Here is an 18113-nt window from a genome sequence, read left to right as displayed (position 1 = left end):
AAAAAGTCTCACGTTTGGTCCTCATGGAATAGTTTAGGTGTTATTGCAAGATGAACAAAAAAAAACTAACTATATTCTGTATTTCCCTTTTTTGAACTTGCATTAAATTCTTAGTGGTGAGTTTTGGAAAAAGTAGGTAACAATACAGATGTTTTAATGTGAACTTTGGTGAACCAGTCAGTGTTATACTTGTAATATATGTAAATAAATTATTTTTTAAAAATAATTGAAGTCTTCATTTGGCTCACAGGTTTATCAATAAATGCATTTCATTTGAGTTAAAAATGTAAGGGCTGTACCACTAATAACAATTTTGTGCTTGTATATGGAGCTCTGAACATAATGAGCAGCAAAACAGATAAACTCAATAGACATTTAATCAAAAGCTCCTCTTTTACATGTAAAAAAAAAGAAAGAAAAAAAAAGCAACCAAAAGTTCTTTGATACCAAATTAAAGTCTTAGATCAGAGCACATTACAGGACAACTTCTTGCTCTTGAGCTTGTCTTTTAAGAGGAATGATATATAGTCCGTTCCTAGCTTCCTTTATTCTCCACCATCGGCCCAATCTGAAAAAGACAAAAAAAATAAACTGAACTTAAAAGTCAACATGATGAAATGTGTAAAGAACCAATTCACTTCACATTAGTGCCATCTAGTGGTAGTACAATGTTATTGCATAAAATTATGCCCTTGAAAATACACGCATTGTAATTAACAATTAAATACTAAAAATAAAATAAAAACAATTATTAACATATTATATTAATAATATTAGTAAATTTAAATAATGTCAAAAAAATGTTCTACCTTTGAGTATCTTTATCTTTAGTGATTGTTAGCTGAACACAGTGTGTGTGTGTGTGTGTATATATATATATACATACACACACACACACACACACACAATTAAATGACCAATAAAAACAAAATTGCTGAATCATTTTGCTGCAGTGGCTGAATTTACTAAAGATTATCTGAAAATAGAAAATGTGCACTATTGACTGACAAAAGAATTATTAGATTTTGCAAATGGCACTATATGAAATGACAATTTCTTTCAATCGGCAGATAATTGCAAAATGACTTCTTCACTACCCTTAAAATTACTTCACCTGTGCTCCTGTCCAACTCCTGCCACAAGAAACTTCCCAGAGTTTGAGAACTTCAGACTGTTCACAAATCCAATCTAAAAGAGAAATAATAAAAGCTTATTAGCATTCATTATCCTGCAGGTTACACTTACTGTAAGAGCCGTGCATCTGACAGGCACATAATCACTGTGGACACTGTGCAGTTGTGAAAAACAGTGGTATTATGAACTGATAAATTATTCATCCTCTCCAGATGAAGTACTGCACACACAATAGGACGTGATTCAATAGCAGACGGACTAATATAACTAGTCTAATAGAGCTGTATGGATGTGTACTGCTCACCATAGGGACGCTGAAGAGCGGCTCCAGGCCTCTGAATCCCTGCCCACACTTCCACAGCTGCACTGCTGAATTATGGGAGCCTGGGGAGGGACAACAATGATGTTGATGGTAATCAGGTGTTTGGAGAGCAGTCTCATATGGAAATACAGAAGGCGGAGAGCTTTGTGAACAAGGTCAAAGTGCAACGAGGACAGATTATGATGGTAATATTGTACTTGAGGGTAATTGTGTGTGTGACAAAAAAGCAAATGAGAGTTTGCGGGCAGTTGTAGTTTTAAGTGCGCTGGGTTTGTTGGCCGTGAGTGATAGTTGGTGTTTTGTGTGTGTGTGCACCTGAGGCACCTGATGCCACGATGTCGGAGTTGTGCAGCGCCGCCACAGACGACACCCAGTAGGGCTGCTCCAGACCCGTGTTGCCATGGCTACCGTGGGCTTGCTTCACTGTGCTCACCGGCTTCTTCTTATTAACCGTCCAAACAGATATAGAGCTGTGCAAAACCAAAGCACGAGTGAATGTAATCATTTATACATGAAAGCAGGGCTTAACGCTTACTTTTTTCCCAAGGAGCACATTTGCTCCCAAGTTAAAAAAATGCAGAAGTGCATTTGAAAAACGTTGCAGAATATTAAAAAGTACACTAGGTTTTTAAATTATTTTCTGCTTCAAACTGTATTTAATAATTATGTAATTACAATGTGTGTGTGTGTGTATATATATATATATATATACATACAGTGGGCATAGGGGGGTGATTCTACACATGATTGAGTTTTAAGTCATTTTTTGGAGGGGGTGATCCTTTTTCCAACTCTGTGATTGTGGGGGGTTTTTTCTGACATGTTGGTGTTATATCTTTCACTTGGATGTTATAAGTTGCACTGAGTAAATACAGCTGGATAAAACAAAAACTGTGTCCGTCTTCATTTCAGGCTGCAAAGCAACAAAATGTGACTATTTTAAAGGGGGTGATTCTTTTCTACACCCACTGTATGTACATATGTTCACAGTAAATGCTGCTTTTCACAAACTCAATCTCTGTATGTGCTGCAAGTAGTTTAACATGCATTTTGTGAACGCAGTGCACATTTAGTTCACTTTATTTGCACATTCCCATAATTTCCAACATTTCTGTGGATTAAAAGGTGACAATTTCACCAGCATTCTGACAAAAAATACATAAAATAAAGGATTTGAAATGATAAAAGTTCAGGGGTTTGAAAGTCAAGAATTTAAGACAAAAATACTAGTAACTTGTAGTGTAAAATAAAATTATTTTATAATTATCATTTTGTTTATTTTAGAGTGCAACTAATATGTATGTACAGTAATATTTGTCTTCATTTTTATATTGGGAGTTAAAACTAACAATAAAGACCAAAGAAGATTAAACAGATATATTTATATACAAATATGTCATTGACAACTAACCAATGTCACAGAATATTTACTTTATTTCAGCTTTATTTCAATGACCAAAAACAATTTTTAATAGTTTTAGCTTTAGTTAACAAAACGTAATTAAATGTAACTGAGGAAGTCAGTGTAGAATGTTATACTGATTAATATTAATGAAAGTAATGCACTCTCATAAAATCCAGCTCTGAAGTGAAAAAGTCTTACCCATCATCTCCACCTGTAACCATGTGCTCTTCATTGATCAGCTGGATACAATCAATGGAGCCCCTTCAGACAGACAGAAGACATGGACAGAAACATACAGAGAAGTGAAGATAATTCATCTTTAAAGCAGACAAAACAAATGTCAAAACACAAGTCTTATCCAGGCCCAAACCCCGATTTACTGCTTTAATTGGAGAAATTTTGAGTCATGACTACAAACTCAAACTCACTCGTGCCCATGAAAGACGAGCTGTGATTCTTCAGCTACTTTCCACACTCGGACTGTTCTGTCTCGTCCTCCTGCAGTCACGCATCTCTCTCTGCTCAAACAGTCCAACCCAGTGATCATGTCCTGATGGCCGAACCTGACGACAGACACGAATAAACACAAAAAGGAAGCCTGAGAATAAAGAGTGAGGACAATTCTCCTGTTTATAATACTACCCACAGCAGCTGGTGTACCTACAGGGTTTCTACATAAGCGTTCTCGTCCACGCTCCACACTTTTATTGAGCGGTCGTGTGACGCACTGTAGAGGGTATGAGTCCCTCGTCTAAAGGCCAGACCCTGCAGAGGAAGCATTCAAGCAGAAGCATTTAGACAAATTCAGTCAAATGGGAGCAAACATTTCATAAACGATCATCATCTAAAGTCACAATATTATATATAAGTGATGTTCTACTCACCGATACAGCGTCTCTGTGTCCTTTCAACTTGTACAGATGTTTACATGTTACGGGATCCCAGATCATGATGAGTTTATTCATGTCCCCACTAGCCTAGAAAACAAATCAAATCATATCTATTAAATTGCATCCAACTTTCTTTTTTCAATTAGTTGACTAAAACTGTAACAGATAAAACTGATCAAGGCAGTTCCAGGTATTATAGAGTAAAATATCAGTAAAATCACTCTAAAACCACCCATAAATATAAAATTCAAAAAGATCAAAAGTTTGGGTTGGTAATTTTTTTTTCATGTTTTTGCTCACCAAGGCTGAATTTATGTAATCAAAAATACAGTAAAAACTGCACTAATGTGTAATAACTTTTACCTCTTTAACATTTTCTTTTTGAATATATTTTAAAATGGAATTTATTCCTGTGATGACACAGCTGAATTTTCATCTGATCCTTCAGAAATCATTCGAATATGCTGATTTGCTATTCAAGAAATATTTCATATAACTATCATCAAAGTTAAAAACAATTTAGCTGCTTTTCAGGATTCTTTGATAAATAGAAAGTTCAAAAGAACAGCATTTATTTGAAATAGAATTGTTTGTAACATTAAAAAATGTCTTTACTGTTACTTATTATCAATTTAACGTGTCCTTGCTCACTAAAAGTACTAATTGCTTTATTAATTACTTACAATAAACAGTACAGGACTTAGATGTCTTATGCCTTCGTTGTACTATGAAAACAGTGGAATTCAAAAATTCTTAAACATTTATTGTAATTATCAATCATATTATTAAAATTAATTTCATTAAATTGATAACTTGGGCATGAATATATTAGAGCATGGCCTCAAAATACAGCCCGTTTAATTCCAAGGCTCAAATTATGGACCAAAGAAAAATTTATTGATAAACAATGTGACCCAATGAATTCCAGCTCTCACCAGGTATTTCCCATCGGATGATATGGCCATACACAGGATGTGAGCAGTGTGTCCCACATGACGCGCCTCTGTTCCCTTACGTCCTCCTGCGATCTTGTGCACCTTCTTTCCGCCCTCCACCTCCCCTGCAGATCATAATCATCATTCATTCAGAAGCAGATTGGCTCAAGTTTATACTAGAGCCCGACCGATATGGGTTTTTTGGGGCCGAGACTGATACCGATATTAGGGAGTAAACAAAGGCCGATATCAATATATCGGCCGATATTCTTTGTGTATATTATAGTACAGTACTAGTCAAAAGTTTGGACACTTTCCCATTCATGTGTCCAAACATTTGACTGGTACTATATATAGAATACAATATATACATAAACGGAATATATATATACATAAACACATTTTTTGCAATGATCACTCAAATGTGGTGATCAAACACTTATAATGACGTGACAGAGATACGTAATGGAGGCAGGGCATTTAACAATGTAACAATAAACTTTATTCTCCAAAATGAGTCTGACATCAGTGCACTGAAAAGTAAAGTTGAAGTTTATTTCACTTCGGAACATTCATTCACGGATTTGCGCTACTGTCTTCACACACAGACGAAACTTACTAGAGAAGTGTGAAGTGTGACATAATATACCTCTGTAAATAAATATAAATTCACGTCTCGCGCACTTTAATGCCCTTTGAATGTAACGTGTACGTTCCCTTGGAACTGGAATCATGGCGGAATTTCATGTGAAGTCCACTTCGCAGGGCGGATCCCTTCAGCTCGAGGAGCCCTCTCGAACGCCACCCTCCGCGCGTCAGTAGCCCCCCGGGATCGCTTGATCGGTCGGCGCCGGATCGCAAATTTATCCACCCGTAACTCCCGTCTCCGACTCTTACGCCAGTAGCAAACAATGGAGCGCGCTCTGCTGGACAAACTAAGTAATTACACCATTTCAAGCATTTTATCTGCGTTATATGTTCTGTAAAAAAAAATTTCATATCGGCGGCATATTCGCCGATACCGATATATCGGCGACAAGCTCATATCGGCCGATAATATCGGCAAAACGATATATCGGTCGGGCTCTAGTTTATACTGTAGTACAATGCAAGCTTCAGCATCTACTGATATGAAAATGTAAGCAAAGTTGACCTGTCAGACTCACATTTGATGATGGAGCAGTCTTTGCTTGCCGAGAAGATGTATTTCTCATCTGGGGTGATAACGAGACATGTGACAGATAGCTTGTGTCCTCTCAACAGCCTGACCTCTGCTGGGTCTGGAGCTATGAGCTAGAAGAGACGTCAGAGTGATGTCAGAAACAGGAAGTAACAGTGGCAAATAAAGATCTGGTATATGCCCAGCAGCTAATGAATACCACTCACTTTGTTGGCTATCAGTCTTTGCAGTTTGCCTTTCTGTTCCAGCTGAAGAGGATGAATAAAAACAAGCGATTATGGGACAACAGGGATTGTTACAACTCTTATTATAATAATTTGATGAAAAATCCACTTACTGTAGCCATATGTAACATCTTCCAAAATAATAGACAGTTTTAAAAATATATATTTTTTATTGTTTTAATAACAATAATAAAATTAGAGCAAGTTAAGTAAAAATATCTTCTGTATTGTTTGGTTTTTATTTATTTTATTTTTTAATGTAACAATTTATTTACAATAACTCAAATCACACATCCTTTTAAACCATCATCTCTAGTTATTTTAAATGAGTCTTCTGAGATTTGGTAGTAATATTACAAAACAGTTCCTTTCTGTATTAATATAAAAGCATAGATCATTCAAGAACTCAGAGCAAACTAAATTTAATTTGCCATAACTGTTAATAAAAATAAAGAAATAGTTTAAAAATAAAAACATTGAAGATAGAATCATCAAAGAACCATGAGCATGTGAATGAGTTGCTAAATTATTGCAATATTAACTTGAAATCTCTGGAGGAATTCGAGAAAACATTTTAGTTCAAAGCTGACAAAACAGTTTGAGAATCCCTGTGATAAATAAATTAATGTAAATATTCATAACTTGTTTTTCTTGCTGCGTGTGTGTTTATATGTAGTCTAATGCCAGAATTAAAGCCTGTTTTTCTGTATTTTACATGATTTTACAATATTTAAATAAAATAATTATTTACATCACAGCTTTTTTTATTTAACAATTAATCACTCTATATATTTTTGACTCCTATGTTTGATTGGATTCTCTGTCTACTTTCACAAACTTTCAAGCACCACTGTATGTTATATATTTAACTGACAAAAAGTAACGAGTTTCAAAGGTTTATGCTAAACATTTTCAGAATAAATGTCTCTGTATCAAAAATTAGTGATGAACCTCAGCTGAATTAATAAAACAGGTGATTATGGGACAACAGGGATTATTAGAATTCTTATTATAATAATGTTATGAAAAATCCACTTACTGTAGCCATATGTAACATCTTCCAAAATAATAGACAGTTTTAATAAAAAAAAATTTAATTGTTTTAACAACAATAATAAAATTAGAGCAAGGCAAGTAAAAATATCTTCTGTAATGTTTGGTTTTTATTTATTTTCTTTTTTAATGTAACTATTTACAATAATTCAAATAATGCAAAATTGCAAAGGTTTATGCTAAACATTTTCAGAATAAATGAGCAAAAAGTGTGACCTCACACTATGTCTCGATATGAAATATTAGTGATGAACCCCAGCTGAAGTGGACCTACCACATCCTCCTGCAGTCTTCCAGCGATGAGATCCGCTTCAAATGATTCTTGCTCAGCTCTCTTGTCCTCTGCCAATGAGAGCACAGAGAACACAGGTTCAGAGAACAGTGCTGGCAATCAATCGTTCAGTCTCGTGTGGAAGCTGGATCTCACACACCTTCCTCTCTCAGCTGCTCCAGGTAGAGTTTGGCCAGGCGAAGTTTCTTCTCTTGCGGCGTCTCCTCAATCTCGTCGTCTTCGTTTTCCTGTTGTTTTCTGTTTGGATCAGCACTGCAGAGGAAAGACATCAGTGGTTTTATTTTTATTTTTTTTAAGAAAACGAACATGACATCAGCGTTCATCCAGCACAACAAACTGCAGTAACTTACCTTTCATTTTCTGAGTCACTCGATATTTCTTCATCCATTCGCTTATTGAACTTTTTTGATCTGCCTTTGCCATCATCTGCATTACTCTTGCAAAAGAATATCGATTTAAATACGTTATTGTTTTTAACAATATCAGAGAAAAAAAGCATCATCTAGCATTATGAAAGCTAAAAGATAAATAAAAACTCATTTCTCAGACGTAGCCTACCTTTCTCTTTAAATCTCCTTTATTGGGAGCCGCAGAGATGACCTTTTTCTTTATAAAGAAAGACGACATGACGGAACATAAAACTAATTGTTTTTATGAAATAATTCAGGATTGCTTGAGTTCATTTAGTGCTGCTTGGCTGCCACTCACATGGTCACAAACACATGCTTCCTGTAGCTCTTCTTCTCGGATGGTTTGCGCGTGTGCGTGTTTGCGCTACAGCGCAGCGTAACGGAGAGACGCTACATTACAGCCAACACTGCTCTGCGCCAGCTGCTCTGATTGAATAAAGTAAACTACAGTACACAGTGTGGGACTAACACTGATCTATACTGAATAACAACAACAAAAACAACAATAAATTATTAGAAATTCATAAAATAATGCAATCTAAATGCACTACTACTACTACTAATAATCAGTGTTGGGGAAAGTTACTTTTAAAAGTAATGCATTACAATATTGCGTTACTCCATAAAAAAGTAACCAATTACGTTACTTAGTTACTTTTTGTGGGAAGTAATGCGTTACGTTACTTTTGCGTTACTTTTTAAATCTGGACAGAGCTTGCTTGTTTGTTTTTAAAATAAAAAAAGTTATATTTTTGGAAAAAAAGTAACTTGCGTTACTTATTTGAAAAGGTAACTCAGATATTCTCTTGTAAATTAAAAAGTAATGCGTTACTTTACTAGTTACTTGAAAAAAGTAATCTGATTATGTAACTCGCGTTACTTGTAATGCGTTACCCCCAACACTGCTAATAATAATAATATCCAAATAATAATCATATAATATAAATAAATAAAATAAAATACAGACATACATACATAAAAACATGAAATAAAAACACATAATTAAGAATAACAACAAACAACTATGTTATTATTATTATTATATTAAATAACAAATACAAACATGATAATAATAATTTACTACTAATATATTATAAATAGAATAAAATACATATATACATAAAATACAGACATACATACATAAAAACATGAAATAAAAACACATAATTAAGAATAACAACAAACAACTATATTATTATTATTAATAATATATTAAATAACAAATACAAACATAATAATAATAATTTACTACTAATATATTATAAATAGAGTAAAATACATATATACAAATATGCAATATAAAGACATCAATTATGCATACTACTACTACTAATAACAATAATATATTATAGATAAATAAAAATAAATAAACAAAATACATACATATATACAGACATGCAATAAAAACGTATTTAAGTATAACATTATTATTATTATTATTAAGTAAATAAACAAAATATATACTTATACATACATGCAATAAAATCGTAATTAAGTATAACATTATTATTATTAATAAAATAGCATATACAAACATACACAACAAAATGATATACAATATAATGATATTATAAACAAATGAATAATAATAATAATAATAATGAAATAAAATGCAGACATATATACAAACATGTAATATGCTGGAGAACAATATTTTAATGATGATAAATTACACAAAAAGTGTTTTTTCGAAGCTATTTAAAACTACAAACAACATAACTGTTTCGTTAACGCTTCTGATTTAATTTTTTATAATGCAACAGCACATCTAGTGTCAATTTCAGTGTATTTTCAAGCTGATATCGGGTTGTATCCACTTTTGTGTGTGTTTATGAAAAGTTCACAGTGCATAATAAAAGCAGGACACCTCTTTCATAATCCAAAATCAAAAACCTGCACATCTGTTTATTAGATGACCAGACAGTCTGTGCTGAGCAGAGAGATTACTGACCGAAAAACATGCCACAGGATTAAAAGTGGAAGTCACTGATTTACCAGAGCTGTGTGTCTGAATCAGGGGGTGGGGGACTCTAGAGGTGCTATTTGTTGTTTTGCCATAATTTCATCCACTTTTCACCCAGAAACCACCTCTGAAGTTATTTTTTGCTCTGAAAATGGAGGTAGTGTGAGGTCAAGGCATTACCAGTCCATCATAATCATGAACTGATTAACCTAAAACAAGCTGGAACATTCTGTGCAGCCGTAATGGTGGTGATGTAATACAGCCGCTGTGCATTTTCATGCCAAATTACTCTGCATTCATTTTCTAGCCCCTGTGGACATGTGCTGATAAACTGTGACTATAGCAGATTAGAGATTACGATTATTGGCATTGTGAAATGACTGGTGGAGGTCATAATAAATCTTGGCTGATCAGTTTCAAAAGATTTTCAAACAACACTATAGAATTATTGACACTGTAAAAATACAGTAACATTTACAGTGAATTTGTGTTGTCTTTAGTACTAACTTTTTTCAAACAATTCTCTAGGCTCACCATTTTTTAAATTAAAAATACAGTAAAAACAGTAATATTGTGAAATATTATTAGTTTTAAATAACTGTTCTCTATTTGAATATATTTAAAAATGTAATATATTTTTGTGATGCGGAGCTGAATTTTCAGCATCATTACTTCAGTCTTAAGTGTCACATGATCCTTCAGAAATCATTCCAATACGCTGATTTGCTGCTCAGGAAACATTTATTGTTATTATCAAGTTGAAAACATTTGTGCTGCTTAATATTTTTCTGGAAATTTTTCTGAAATCTTTTATAAATAGAAAGTTCAAATATAAATATATACACACCTGCCTACATATATTTATACATATTGGCTAACTTTAATTTGTCCCTAAATTACACACATCACCTCAAGACTTACTGGTCTAATTTTTAAAGCTATGAGAAGTTTTCTGGGCATTAGAGTGACTCTCCAGTAAATGACATCAGTGAGATGATGTCTGTGTCTGTGTGAGAGTGATTATATGTGTATCGTGACGTCTGTGGCATGAGTGCATTGTAGTGCTGTGCAGGTGACAGTGAGCTCACGCTAACGCTAATGCCAGAGAAACCCCAGCAGCTGCAGCCAAACAAGTGAGCTCATTATACTCCTCTTCAAAAGGTTAGAGCACCACGAGCACCATGAATAGAGCACCATGAATTATTCGAACTGATCAAGCCTCCCTCGCTTTCTCAGTGCTAAGCCACATGTCCACAAAACATCAAAATAGCCTGGTGATTTAGAAATGTTGCTAAAACCTTCCCTCACAAAAATGTTTTTTTTTTTTTTGCATATGATGCCATGGTAATATCATGTGTTTGGACACCGGCATTATGGTAATACTATGGTATTTTCTGACATAGTTGTTGCCATCTTACACATCAGTAAACCGTGGTGCTGCTGTAATATTGTATTGTACGAGGGCCTGAACATAATCAAAAACATTCATAGATGATTTTTTGAAAGACCAAACATGGACAAAATACAAAAAGTCCCACACACTAAATTAAAGACCTTTTCAGTCAATTTTTAAACTTACAGTATATGTATATGCACAAAAAGTATCGTCTCTGTAAAGTGCACTGTAAAGCACCTGTTTTCCATAACTATATTCTATTATTTTTTACTTTAATTTTACTTATTTATTTTCATTTTAATATTTATTTTATTTTAAAACTGTTTGATCAACCAGCAGCACACAAACACACACACATGCATACACACACACATTTTTTTAAATTAATTTTATTTATAGAGTATGCATTTTTTAAAATTCATTATTTTATTATCATTTCTAATTATAGTATTATTTATTTTATTATAATACAGTATATAATTATGATATTAATTAATAAAAATTAAAAAGCACATGTGATCTCCAAACAGAACTGTAAGTAAAGTAGAAAATATGCAAATAAGCGAAAACTGCTTAATGCACCTTTTAAATTTGGCAACTTGTTGTTCTGCATGTGTTCAGCTGTAGTATACTCATTTTTGTGTTTTATATTATACTTTCAACAGTGCTGACCTTTGGCCTCCAGCCAATGAGTCCCCATTTCTGACTGGTGGAAGATGGAGAAGTCTGCGTTTCTGCTTTGTGTTTGGAGCACCACACTGTAAACAATGGAGGCGTCTGGATTACCTCCACCAGCAGAGCTTAACGAAACTGAACTTAATGAGACATTGAGTCATGGCCACCCAATGCATCTGGCTCCCAGCATGCAGTTAGGGAGCATGTCCAATCCGCAATCGCGTTTACGAGACATGTCGGGCCTCGTGGTCATGGTTCATAGATGATTTTTTGAAAGACCAAACATGGACAAAATACAAAAAGTCCCACACACTAAATTAAAGACCTTTTCAGTCAATTTTTAAACTTACAGTATATGTATATGCACAAAAAGTATCGTCTCTGTAAAGTGCACTGTAAAGCACCTGTTTTCCATAACTATATTCTATTATTTTTTACTTTAATTTTACTTATTTATTTTCATTTTAATATTTATTTTATTTTAAAACTGTTTGATCAACCAGCAGCACACAAACACACACACATGCATACACACACACATTTTTTAAAATAAATTTTATTTATAGAGTATGCATTTTTTAAAATTCATTATTTTATTATCATTTCTAATTATAGTATTATTTATTTTATTATAATACAGTATATAATTATGATATTAATTAATAAAAATTAAAAAGCACATGTGATCTCCAAACAGAACTGTAAGTAAAGTAGAAAATATGCAAATAAGCGAAAACTGCTTAATGCACCTTTTAAATTTGGCAACTTGTTGTTCTGCATGTGTTCAGCTGTAGTATACTCATTTTTGTGTTTTATATTATACTTTCAACAGTGCTGACCTTTGGCCTCCAGCCAATGAGTCCCCATTTCTGACTGGTGGAAGATGGAGAAGTCTGCGTTTCTGCTTTGTGTTTGGAGCACCACACTGTAAACAATGGAGGCGTCTGGATTACCTCCACCAGCAGAGCTTAACGAAACTGAACTTAATGAGACATTGAGTCATGGCCACCCAATGCATCTGGCTCCCAGCATGCAGTTAGGGAGCATGTCCAATCCGCAATCGCGTTTACGAAACATGTCGGGCCTCGTGGTCATGGTGACTCTTAATGCAATTGCGCTCTTGGCCAATAGTGGAGTGCTTGCCGTGGTGGTGAAAGTGCCACATCTTCGCAAGTTCAGTTTGGTGTGTCACCTCTGCATCGTGGATTTGCTGTGTGCCGCTCTGCTAATGCCGCTCGGCATCATCTGCAGCTCGCCCTTTTTCGCCGGCATCGTCTTTTCTGTACTCGAATGCAGGATGTACATATTCCTCAATGCCTTTCTGATATCTGCCTCTATCTTTACAGTTACTGTGATTAGCATCGAACGCTACTTCTACATTGTGCATCCCATGAGGTACGAGGCTAAAATGACGCCTTGGCTATCCGCAGCCGTGATGGGATTTGTCTGGGTGGCGTCTACTTTGCTAGGACTTGCTACCGTCTTCGGATGGCCCAGTTATGGAAGTAGAAGCTCCATTGCCGCCACCCATTGCTCTCTTCATTGGAGCCACAGCGGACACCGGAGAGTATTTGCTATTTTATTCTGCACGGTTTGCTTTTGCGTTCCAGCTGCTATTATTATTGCCGTTTATGGGAACGTCTATAAAGTCGCCCACACGGCTGCGCGGGAAAGAGGCCCGATCCCGAGCTGGACGATGGCGACCCGTCATCCGAAGCGTCGGTCTGATTCCGTCAACAGCCAGACCACGATCATCACCACCAGCATGAGCATCCGCAGAAATCAAGTCCCTCGCAGGAAAAGGAGACTGGTTGGTGGGAAAGCGGCTCTTACTTTAGCTATCATCGTGGGCCAGTTCCTACTCTGCTGGCTGCCTTACTTTGCCTTCCACCTGCATTTGTCGCTGGGATTCTCCCATAGTACCTCTGAAGAAGCCGAAGGACCGGTCACATGGCTGGCGTATTCGACATTCGCAGTAAACCCGTTTTTTTACGGCCTGCTCAACCGTCAGATCAGGGAGGAGTTGTGTAAGATGCTCTTGTGTTGCCGATCAGCAGGCAGACCGGTGCGGCCCTCGGCGTCAGGCCACGAACGTTCAGGAAATCAGGACTTTTTTCATTTTTTGCACAGGAGAAGTGACAGGGACGGAGTTAGATGCAGCTACCACATGGCTACACCGAGGAGCACACTGGACCAGACTAGTTTTAGGATACCGGGGCAAATACCTGAAGAGACCACCTAAACTATTCATGAGATTGCCATGAGATGGAGGATTGGAGAGGATTAATCATTCATTTTTTTTGTAATAGAGTTGCATTTTTATTATAAATTATTGTTTGAGCACTTTATAAGCTTCGCTTTAAAGACGCCATAAAATTTAAATTCACCCTATCTATTTTCTTAATGCATGTTATTGATATTATTGTGAACGATTCATCCATGCCAGGGCTCAACAGTGCGAACTTTTCACTGGCATTTGCGACTAAAAATAGATGTGTGCGAATCATAAAATGTATTTAGGAGCATGTGTGCGAATAAAAGGTCTTTGAGGGTCCTTAAAAATCTTTAAAAATTCAGTTTAATGAAGGTCATATCTTAAATTGTATAGCAAACAGCCATTTAAATGGGGTCTTAAATTTGGGAATGGAAAAATAGGAATTATGCAATTATACAGCTTAATGTAATTATTAAACTTCTAAAGACTATGAATTTATTAAATAAGTGCTGCACGTTTCAAAGTAGAAATGCGGTGTTGTTGCACAGTTTAAAACAGATTGCAATCAATAAATGCCATACATTTATGCCAAAAAAAAATGCTTATGATTTACTTTTGATGAATTGAGACAATGTTAACTTTATGGTGTTGTAATATGTACAATAGTAAAGCGTACACATTTCTATATATTTAACACACACACACACACACACACACACACACATACATACATACACACATGAAGTTTAAAGTAGACCTATGCATATTTACAGAATTATTAAAAACACTTTGAAGATAGTGTAACTAAATTATTTTGCTTGTAAATGTCTGCTTGCATCCCTTTATTAAGTAAAAAAAACAATATTTGATAAATTTTCATTGCATCCCTAAAGTTTTTAAATGCACTTCCAAATTTTTCAACTTGTACAGACTTCTCTCTGGTGATGTATGGCGGACTTGTCATTTAGTGCACTTAAATGCTACCCCTCCACAATCAAATGCAAACTCACATTAAGATCTGTTGCATTTTATTAAGAGACTATAATAAGTTGTTCACAATAAGATCAGGCATGTGCATTCAGAAAGCAAACAGGGAAGGTTTTGATGTTACCTAGACTTTTAAAAGGTCAGCCACACTGCGACTGGCAACACAGTGACAACCAACGAACAACAAATGCCTTCATCCAATCACAGGTTTTCCTAGTGGTGACTCCGCCCATGTGTTTACAAACACAGAGCTGATTAGGGTTTGAATGACATTATGAACTGAAATTACATAATTATTGCCTAAACTTTTAACGTCATCAATTTTAACCAACATTTAAATAAAACTTACAGCGGGTATAGAAAAGAATCACCCACCTTTAAATAATCACATTTTGTTGCTTTGTAGCCTGAAATGAAGATGGACATAATTGTTGTTTTATCCAGCTGTATTCTGATTCAGTTTTTTTTTTTTTTTCTGACATGTTGGTGTTATATCTTTCACTTGGATGTTATAAGGTGCACTGAGTAAATACAGCTGGATAAAACAAAAACTGTGTCCATCTTTCAGGCTGCAAAGCAACAAAATGTGATCATTTTAAAGGGGTGTGATTATTTTCTAAACCCACTGTACATATTCAAAATTATTAAAATTAAAATGTTTAAAGTACTACAGAAAATACCTTTTTTTCCTATTGTATTACTGTGTTTATACTGCACTACTATTTACTTTATTTTAAAAAATGAGTAACTTAAATGACAAAAATACTTCTTGGCTTTCATCTGATTAAACCTAAATCTTCATACAAAAAAGAAAACTTGTAAAAAGTGTTTTGAATCATTTTTTACATATTTATTTCTATTATTTATAGTGCAAAGAAGGACCTCAGCTGTATGCTGTATTTCTTTTCTACTGTTCAAACTGTAAATATCACACATAGGCTGAAGTGACAAAGACAAACTGCTTCGTTGTTCAATAAAACACTAGTCACTGAAAGCTTGACATATACTGATTCAGTTAAATGCAGCATATGTTCAGTTGTGCTGCATTAACAGCTATATGGAGCCACCCATTACATCACACTGTGTATTTATTTGTGCTTTCTTTATTTATACAAAACAATGTGACCATTACTGTCTTTCGTTGTCATGGAGACGGATAGAGCTGTATTCATGTATTTATGAGGATAGTACTGTACATATGTACAACTGGTTTTCTTGCATTGTTTATTTCACATGTACATCTTCATGCAGGCTAATTAGTATATGCCACTCAACAATGAAGTACAATAAAGTATGAGCCACATCACTATCACTATACTTTTGTATATTTACTGAGTCTCCATATTTGTTGCATTTTTCCTGTTGGAATTTTTGTCTCTGCGTGTTAATGAAAATCCTGTGACTTAGGCCAAATACATAGGGTTATATAATATAGTACATCTGCCAGAGCACAGCTGTTTCACGTTTAAACAGGCAAAGATGATTTTCTGAATTCTGTGCATTGCAGATATATACTATCAGTCTATCATCTGAAAGCTGGTTTCCTGTAATAATATCGCCATAATATTTCCGGACATGTTTTTAATTCTAATGGGGAGATCTGAATGCAGATTAGACTTAACGGATAAAGCAAACTAAACTAGGGCGGCTGCCAAAAGAATATTTTTAAAAGGCATTGGTCCGACCTCACAATACACGAGACAACCACTGTGGGCAAAGGTGAATTGGAAAAAAATGCCACAAACTGTGAGATTAAACAGTGGTGGTGTTTAATATGAGAGCATTCCAGAATAAAACACCATGATGCCATCTGACCATGATACTATAGACAAAAATAGACGATGAAACAAAAAAAAATCATATGTTCTTACATTGAAGGAGAGACTTTTGAGCTCTTCTGACTTATAGGCAGTAAACAACCACCTAGAAACCAACCACAACACCCTAAAAACCACATGGCAATGCCCTGGCAACCACTCACAACATCCTAACATGGTGGCAAGAGTTAGCTTCAACAAGATTTCTCAAAAGCAATACAAATGTATACAGAATGAAGAATAAATAGTAAAAAATTTATAAATTACAGTGGAAGTGATCATTTTTAGATTTTATTGTTATGTATTAAGCATCTGTTATGAGTTTATGGATATAACAGTAAAATGTGTTTTCCTAAAAGCATAATTGTACAAATCTACAAGAATTTTCCAAAAGCCAGCAGATGGGGTCGTTATTGAGTCCATGTTTTTTTATTCTTAAACATTGAATGAAAAAAAAAAGTGTTCTTACCTGTGTTGACATATTTCCTATTTAAACAGGAATTTGTCACATGTTATAGCCTTTAATTTACATCATAGCCCTGAACCCGATGCCCAATTATGGCAAAAATCATAATCACAATTATTTTGGTCAATATTGAGATTACTCAGTCACCACTTTAGGAACTTCATGCATTTATTGAACTTTTAAATAAAACTTGTCTTTCTAACAGTGAATATAATAATTCAATAAATATAATTCAACAGAACAACATACGATTTGATAATGGATATTGCTAGTTTTGCCCAGTGTTATTTTAATATCATTGGGATATTATTATAGTTTTTATTTACATTTTGAATTAGGCTAGTTTTCATTTTAAAACCATTTTCATTTTACTTAAAGTTATTAATTTTGTTGTGTGTTTTTGCCACTTTTATTAGTTTTTTTTAATTGTCTGTAGAGCTTTTATTCATGTTTATTTCACTTTCACTTTTAGTTATTTTAGTACATCAAGTTAAACTAAATGAACATTATAATGTTGGTATGGTAACTAGCTGAAATGAAAAAAAAGTTCTAAGTTCTAAATTATTTTTCTGGACAGAATTTTGTATAGGCTATATCTCTTGAGTTAAAGGTATTATATATGAGCAATGTCACACTCGTAGACGTGAGATATGGCTGTAAGTCAGCACGGCTGTGATTCGGCCGTAGGCCGCAGGTAATCACAGCGTGCAAATATACAGCCATATCTCACGTCTACGAGTGTGAAATTG

The 18113-nt window shown here is 34.6% G+C and overlaps 2 protein-coding genes across 3 annotated transcripts; one reads left to right on the top strand and one right to left on the bottom strand.

The window, feature by feature from the left end:
* Nucleotides 1-278: 278 nt before the first annotated feature.
* Nucleotides 279-8201, bottom strand: LOC107718192 (ribosomal RNA processing 9, U3 small nucleolar RNA binding protein). Of its 2 annotated transcripts, none has more exons than XM_016525172.1 (15): nucleotides 7994-8201; nucleotides 7786-7871; nucleotides 7575-7687; nucleotides 7418-7485; nucleotides 6073-6114; nucleotides 5853-5979; nucleotides 4687-4811; nucleotides 3746-3838; nucleotides 3526-3626; nucleotides 3290-3424; nucleotides 3060-3122; nucleotides 1772-1926; nucleotides 1439-1518; nucleotides 1115-1188; nucleotides 279-568 (listed from the first exon to the last, which is right to left on the bottom strand). In XM_016525172.1, the coding sequence occupies exons 1-15, from the start codon at nucleotides 8060-8062 to the stop codon at nucleotides 475-477; spliced, it is 1425 nt and encodes a 474-aa protein (XP_016380658.1). In that variant the 5' UTR covers nucleotides 8063-8201; the 3' UTR covers nucleotides 279-474. The 2 variants fall into 2 exon arrangements, with proteins under 2 accessions (XP_016380658.1, XP_016380659.1); XM_016525173.1 differs by having other exon boundaries at nucleotides 280-568; nucleotides 1781-1926.
* Nucleotides 8202-12714: 4513 nt separating this feature from the next.
* Nucleotides 12715-14161, top strand: LOC107718194 (probable G-protein coupled receptor). The gene has a single exon (XM_016525174.1). It carries the CDS (start codon nucleotides 12814-12816, stop codon nucleotides 14119-14121), a length of 1308 nt encoding a protein of 435 aa, XP_016380660.1. The 5' UTR covers nucleotides 12715-12813; the 3' UTR covers nucleotides 14122-14161.
* The last annotated feature ends 3952 nt before the right edge of the window (nucleotides 14162-18113 follow it).

Source organism: Sinocyclocheilus rhinocerous, unplaced genomic scaffold (genome assembly GCF_001515625.1).
Source record: "Sinocyclocheilus rhinocerous isolate Xijiao unplaced genomic scaffold, SAMN03320098_v1.1 scaffold1111, whole genome shotgun sequence".
In the NCBI taxonomy this organism is placed as follows: domain Eukaryota; kingdom Metazoa; phylum Chordata; class Actinopteri; order Cypriniformes; family Cyprinidae; genus Sinocyclocheilus; species Sinocyclocheilus rhinocerous.
This window is presented reverse-complemented; position numbering and strand designations above follow the sequence as displayed.

What these genes read in the sequence shown, in the direction of transcription:
- LOC107718192 (XM_016525172.1), bottom strand. Translation starts at nt 8,062, where the DNA reads ATGTCGTCTTTCTTTATAAAGAAAAAGGTCATCTCTGCGGCTCCCAAT. An exon ending in AAGGAGATTTAAAGAGAAAG is followed by an intron (nt 7,872 to 7,993) that starts GTAGGCTACGTC and finishes TTCTTTTGCAAG; the next exon opens with AGTAATGCAGATGATGGCAA. An exon ending in GAAGACTGCAGGAGGATGTG is followed by an intron (nt 6,115 to 7,417) that starts GTAGGTCCACTT and finishes CATCCTCTTCAG; the next exon opens with CTGGAACAGAAAGGCAAACT.
- LOC107718194 (XM_016525174.1), top strand. Translation starts at nt 12,814, where the DNA reads ATGGAGGCGTCTGGATTACCTCCACCAGCAGAGCTTAACGAAACTGAA.